This window comes from Rhinopithecus bieti, unplaced genomic scaffold, assembly GCF_001698545.2.
Source record: "Rhinopithecus bieti isolate Rb0 unplaced genomic scaffold, ASM169854v2 scaffold_11380, whole genome shotgun sequence".
NCBI lineage: Eukaryota > Metazoa > Chordata > Mammalia > Primates > Cercopithecidae > Rhinopithecus > Rhinopithecus bieti.
Window position 1 is genome coordinate 2,893,012 of NW_016807225.1, and position 6,756 is coordinate 2,899,767.

A 6,756-nucleotide genomic window follows, 5' to 3' on the forward strand; every position below is an offset into this window, starting at 1 on the left:
AAAAAAAAAAAAAAAAAAAAAAAAAAAAGCTGCCATCTTAGCCATGTTTTATATAGGTCTACACTTTAGAAAACACTGATCTTTGATTTTTCTTTTTTTTGAGTTTGTTTGTTTGTTTGTTTGAGACAAGATCTAGCTTTGTTGCCCAGGCTGGAAGGCAGTGGCATGATCTTGGCTCACTGCAACCTTTGCCTCCCAGGCTTAAGCAATTCTCCTGCCTCAGCCTCCCTAGTAGCTGGGACTACAGGCGCATACCATGGCGTGTGGCCAATTTTTGTATTTTCTGTAAAGATGGGGTCTTGCCATGTTGCCCAGGCTGGTCTCAAACTCCTGAGCTCAGGTGATCCACCTGTTTCGGCCTCCCAAAATGCTGGGATTACAGGCATGAGCCACCATGCCTGGCCTTGATGTTTGATTTTTCCTAAAACCTGGAAGCATTTGCTAGTTTTTTTTTTCTCTCCACAAAACATTTTACTAGAGCAAAAATAAAATGCATTTTATTCCAAAAAATAATTGGGTACAATGAAGTTCTACCTTAATTGAGCCATTAGGAAATAAAACACCTTTGAAAGTCCCCAGTGCTTAATTTTCTGTCATTCATACTAGGGAGACAGGCTCTGTCAACATGTTTCTTTGTTTGCACTTAACAACAATACAAGTGTGTGTGCTGATTTAGAATTAATTTTCCAAAAGTTTCCCATATTTTATGGTTTCTCTAAAATAGTTATCTTTTAGAATAGACACGCAAATGGAGGCATAATCTGTGAGTTTGCAATGAAATTATTTATTCTTTCTATGGCCGTTGCTGACCATGGGATTTCTGCAGTTAAAACTATCATCAGCCAAAGAGAACTTTTTCTTCTACCAGTGATGAGAGCCTAGAAACAAATTGCTTGCATTACTGTTTGTAATCAACTAAGTATTCTCAAATTATGCTCAAATTGTTGCCAAAACTGGGCGTGGTGGGTCACGCCTGTAATCCCAGCACTTTGGGAGGCTGAGAAGGATGGATTACCTGAGGTCAGGAGTTCAAGACCAGCCTGGGCAACATGGCAAAACCCCATCCCTGCTAAGAAAAAACACAACAATTAGCTGGGTATGGGGGTGGGCTACTATAATCCCAGATACTTAGGTGGCTGAGGCAGGAGAAGTACTTGAACTCAGGAGATGGAGGTTGCAGTGAACTGAGATCGTGCCACTGTACTCCAGTCTGGGCAACAAGAGTAAAACTCTGTCTCAAAAAAAAAAAAAATTGTTGCCAAAGTCACAAGAAACTAGATGATAACATAATATGTGATGCGAACAAAAATAAGGTCAAGTTTCTTTGTTATAAGAAAAAACTCCACAATCCACTGTAATGGAAAATATTTAATGAGACAGATCATTCATTCAGTCAATAGCTAGTCGTTCAATGCCTCTTCGCTACCAGGTACTATCGAGGTATGGTATTCTTTCTCTCCCTCTGGTCTCCCTTCTCCTCCTCCTTCATTTTCTCTTTGTGCTTCTCCTACTCCTCTTTTTCTCCCTTAGAAATCTGGCAGGGGATAAAGCTATTACAGTCATAATGTGCTCCTATTCTCCTGGTAGTTGGGAGGAAAAGAAGATTTTTGTTTCTATGGAGAGACAAATCTCACTTTCCTCATCCTCCAACCTGCCTGCTCATTGCAGCTGCCATCTTGCATAGGGCGTATGGGAAGAAGGAATCTATGGTAAAGAGAGAACTTTAATATATTAGTCAGCTGTGTTGGTGAGAATGGATCTTGAGGCTCAGAAAAAAGAAAAACTAATGGAGCTTTGAAATATCTGGAAGTTATTCCAAGACCCCTGGTAGGGATTTCAGATAACGAAATGGATGACGCTGGTGGTGGGAGGGCACCCAAGCGTTTATCCACTCAAGATGCCCCCTTCATATTTTATCCTTGGTGTCATGGCAGCAGTGCTAATAGGACATGAGCCTTCTTGCCCCAATAATGGCCCATTACGGCTTCAGGAAAAGCCATCATGTTTCCGCAGCATTTATCTGTCAGCAGGAGACTATTATGAGAGCACAAACTCACATTGTATTAGCGTTATCAGTTAATTATGATCCTTGGGACCAGTGCCAGCCAATGGGCTAGCAGTCTGCTGACCATCACTCAGGGATATAACTCCACACCCCCAAATTCAAGCATGTGAGAAGACAGCAGGTCCGCAGAGACGTGTGGTCAGGGGCATTTCCCCGTCCGGGAGCCCACGGGCACTGTCCTCAGAGATGCGCAGGTTAGGCTCGCCGTCTAGGCCAGGCCCACCTTAGTCATTGTGGACTGGCAACGGAAGCTCTACCTGGACACACCTGCCCCAGCCCTCACCCTGGGGTGGAACAGAAATGAGCTTGGCTTGCAACTCAGACCATTCCACGGAGGCATCCTCCCCTTCCTGGGCTGGTGGTAAGAAGTGGCTACACACTGTGGGTGTTTCTGAAGGCATCATTCCCACCTGGAAACTTGGTTTCAGGAAAACGGGGATGGGTGAGGGATGGGGATGGCATAAACATGCAGTTAGCATTCCCACACTCACTGGATTTACAGAGCATGTGGCAAATGATCCAAAAATGCCTGTTGGGTCTTGTCTTTTAGTGAGGAAGCCATCAAGCCCTCTGCTCTCCTGGGGACCAAGCTGGCTCCACCAGATTCTGCTAAGTTGCCTGGCTTGAAAGGTGGAAGAAGTATCCTCCTGTTGTTGGTCTTAGGGGAGCATAGGGCAGGGAGGGGATTTGAGGACCTGAGAGACACTGCTTGCTGCTGCCTCATTTGTGCAAAAATGGCTGGGGTCCAGGGAGACTGTCTCTAGAGAGGGAAGACACTACCAAGACTGGGTTTTGTTAAGAATGGAGATTTTCTCCCGACCTCTGGCAAGAGTTGCTATGCTGGGTTAGCCTGCATATATCATGATGAGACTGCTCTAGTGACACCCTGAGATCTAGTCCCTGGAGTAGGATGGCGTACCCTGAGGACTTAGGCATGCTGGGGTGGGAAAGGGTAGGTGGTTAGTGGCGATCTGTGTTTGTCTAGATCTCTGACATACTCAGTGCTTTTTGTACCCAGGGAAATAGAGGCATGGGGGACAGAGTGGGCTAGGCTGTGTGTGAATATTTTTCCTAATTATCTGCCACCTGGAGCACTGCTCACTATAGGACAGCAGCCTATGACATCAGCATCCACCAACCAGTGCTTCCTTTTTACCTCCCAGGAAACCACTGGGGGAAGGGTGAGGACACAGAAGCCTGGGTTCCCTTTGTCCACCAGGCGAAGAGTGTGTGGAGTGTGTTGTATTGGACAGTTCTCGTTTGTCTTCATATTTCTTAGGAAAGAGCTCAAACTCAGGGAAGGAGGGAGTAGGAAAGGCAGAGTGGCAGGGCATAGTGGCTCATGCCTCTAATTCCAGCACTTTGGGAGGCTGATGCAGGCAGATCACAAGAGGCCAGGAGTTCTAGACCAGCCTGGGCAACGTGGTGAAACTCTGTCTCTACTAAAAAATGCAAAAACTAGCCAGGCGTGCTGGTGGGTGCCTGTAGTCCCACCTACTCGAGAGGCTGAGGTGAGAGGATGGCTTGAGCCCAGGAAGCAGAGGTTGCAATGTGCTGAGATCATGCCACTGCACTCTAGCCTGGGCGACAGAGCTGGACCTTGTCTCAAAAAGAAAGAAAGAAAGGAAAGCAAAGGGACTTGTCTTTTAAGATTTAGATTTAGGAATTGAATAAGTAGAAACTCAGTGACCACAGATGGCATGCTTTGCCAGATATTCTCTGTGTGACCTTGGGCAGGTCACTTCACCACAGAGGGAAATTTACAAATTTCCTTTGTCAAATCTGATGATGGTTCTAAATGGTTTTCTGAGTCCCTCCTAGCTGTAAGGTGCTATGAATGTAACGAGTATCAATTTAAAGGCATTTGTCACAAAAACAACATGAGCTGCTGTCATCTTACATCCCCCACACTTACTGCATCTAATAGCTTTTGTCCACTTTCCTTTTGGCTGACTTGCCCACCTGGGGGTGTAAGTACTGGGGTGGAAGGTAGTGAAGGGATGGCTTAGAGCTCTTTATGGGTGTGGATCACAAACAGCCCCTGCTCCAGGTGAGCAGTAAACTAAATCATGATTGGTTGACTGCATTTTAGGCTTGAAGAAAGCCAAGAACGCTGCCCACCCCACTCCTCCCCTGCACAGCCTGTTTTCTGCAGAATAGATGACTTTGGCAAGGTCACATGGAGGAGTCAGGACCGGATCCCAGAATTCTGTACTGTCCCACACTGCTGCCTCTCCAGTCAGAGGCAGGGAGCCTGACCCTGGCTTTGGGAAGGAATCCATCCTCTGTGAGTGGGCTGAGGGCAGAGTGGGGAAAATGTGGGCCCCATGCGCAGTGTGGGACCCAGGTAGGTTTGTCTGGAGAATCACAGGAGGATCCTGGGCCTGCCGAGTTGGATCATGCCACTGGGGTGTCCCGGCAGCTGACCCTCATCTCTCCTCTTGCAGAGTCAGGAAATAAATGAGAAAGAACTTGGCCCCAGGGCTCTGTGAGAGAAGGCTCAGGCAGAGGAAGGCTGAGAAGGCCTAGGTCTCCAGGAGCTTACTTCCGCCTGGAGGACAACCAGCTAGTGCCCAGAGATGAGGCACGGGTCACCTTCATGCCTGGACCTTAGAGGCAGAGATACTGTATGCAAGCATTAGCCTAGTGTTTTAACCAATGTAGACCCCAGTTTCTCCTCATTTGCTCCCAGCGGCTTTGAATCCATTGCTTTGGGCTGTGACGTGGTCTTTCCTTTCAGGCTGTGGAGAGGACTTTATTTTTACCAAGTGTGTTTTGTTTCCGGTTAAAAACGGTGCACCCACACATAGTAAGGAGCCAAGGGGCCCCCAAACCTATCAGTGCCTTCTTCCTGAGCAGTGGCCTGTCACTCAGTAGGCTGTGGCACCCCACTCCAAACTCCTACAGGTTAGCCATTCATTCAGCAAAATCTTCGTCAAGCAACTGTGATGTACCAGGCATCTTTAGATTCTGGGGATTCTCTGGTGAACAAAAAGAGACATGGTCCCTACTCCCATGGAGCTTACAGTCTAGTGAGGGAAGGGTGGAGGAGGGAAGGGCCACTCATGCCAGTACACAGACAATTGTAAACTGTGATGAACTACCCAAAGCAAAGTGAACCACAGAAGGTTCTAGCACGATATGGAAGGTGGGGCCTTCTCAGTGGCAGGTGTAAAGACTGGGGCCCAGAGGGAGAGCAGCAGAGACTGTGGAGAGGAACACAGGGACCTGCAGGAACCTGTCATAGGATGCCTTCCCTGGAGGTCAAGGACTGGGGCCTGTTTCCTAATTGCAGCAACAGGACATTGAATGTGCATTTTACAAAGCGCTCCCTGGTTGCTGTGTGCCTGGAGAATGGATTTCAGCGGGGCAGAAAGGTTGCAGAGAAACTAGCCGCTGAGGACTTGGTGAGAGATGATGGTCATGTAGAAGCCAGGCTCAGCCAGGGAAGCTTCTCTGCACCCCTCTTTCTGTCTCTGATGAAGTACCTATGTGATTTTTAAAAATCGGAGGCTGCTGAGGGGCTACTGACAAAGGAGACATCTTCATCCATCTCTCTGTGAGATGCCTTCCTGAGCCTTGTGCCCAGAGAATCCCACTCATCCCTCCACTTCAGCACTTATGAAAAATCTCAGCTCTGTTTCCCAACCTGCACAAGCACATTTATCCAAGTCAAAAATTATCTGCAATCCTTCTGCCCACTCTCCCAGCCCCGGCCCAGGCGGCTGGCCCCTCCTGGGGTTTCTCACAACCCTCCCTGCTTTTATTCCTGAAGTGCTTGAACATTGCCTGCAGTTACACTCCATTTAGACATTATTTTGATGATAAAATTATGTCTCCCCCCTACTGCTCATTGTCTTCTGCAGAATATAGGAGAATAAGGTGACAGTCTCTCCTAAGGGCTTTTCCCCCCTTTTAAATAATTCTATACCTACTCCTCTCCCCACACTCATTTGAATCATCAAATTGATTATTATCCCTGTGGCTGGTGCATCTCAAAAGATGAAAAACCCCAGAAGCAGGGCTGGGGCATAACTTACAGCTCATTTTGGTACAGTGGCATCCCATAATATTCGGGTTCACTGAGGGAGCAGCTGACGGGGATACAGGTGCATTTGTAGCTGGGGATTCAGGTGTGTATTTCAAAGTGTGTACTTGTGCCTTGGAGTGGATGTGGCGGGTAAGTTGATCATTTTCACCACGATTGTATCTTCCTAAGCAGACAGGAATTTATTTGCTCATGTCTGTGTCCTGGGTACATTTCAGAGAGCTGCCAATGACTACAGCATCACTTCATACATCGAGAGAACGTTTTATAGATGCGCACCCTGCATCTAGCCCTATGAGAGTGGTGCAGAACTGACTGGCCCAGGTGATAAGAACTGGGAAGGGAATCTGTTTCTCTCCTGCTTTCTTGCTGTGCCTCACCTGCTGGCCTGACGCTTTGCACTTTTGCGCACACAGCCCAGGGTTTGAGGCTGCCTCTTCTCTTTGGTGCGTGGGTGGAGAAATGTGACTCATTTTTAATTTGGAAAACAAATCCATTCCAGAAAGGCTGAGAGATGAGTTTGCTAAGACCTGCCAGTTAAAAGATGGGATAGGGGTGGCTGGGGGGTATGTAAGCAGCAAATCTCCCCTCACCCTGAGACCCACCTGGCAGTTGGACATTCCCCCCCACCCCAACCCCCCCC

General features: G+C 47.6%; 1 protein-coding gene across 4 annotated transcripts in view; it reads left to right on the forward strand.

Moving 5' to 3' along the window:
* ESRRB (estrogen related receptor beta) overlaps positions 1-6,756 on the forward strand; it is a 188,119-nt gene that overhangs the window by 57,456 nt on the left and 123,907 nt on the right. The window contains exon 1 of one of the 4 annotated variants that reach the window (XM_017880578.1): positions 2,163-2,426. The exons of 2 other annotated variants lie outside the window; for them this stretch is intronic. Coding sequence is in view for 1 of the 2 variants with exons in the window: in XM_017880576.1 (XP_017736065.1) it covers positions 2,252-2,259 (8 nt within the window). In the remaining variant the exon portion in view is untranslated. Of the gene's footprint in view, positions 1-2,162; positions 2,427-6,756 lie in introns of those variants that run through there. One more of the 4 variants, XM_017880576.1, reaches the window with a different exon arrangement.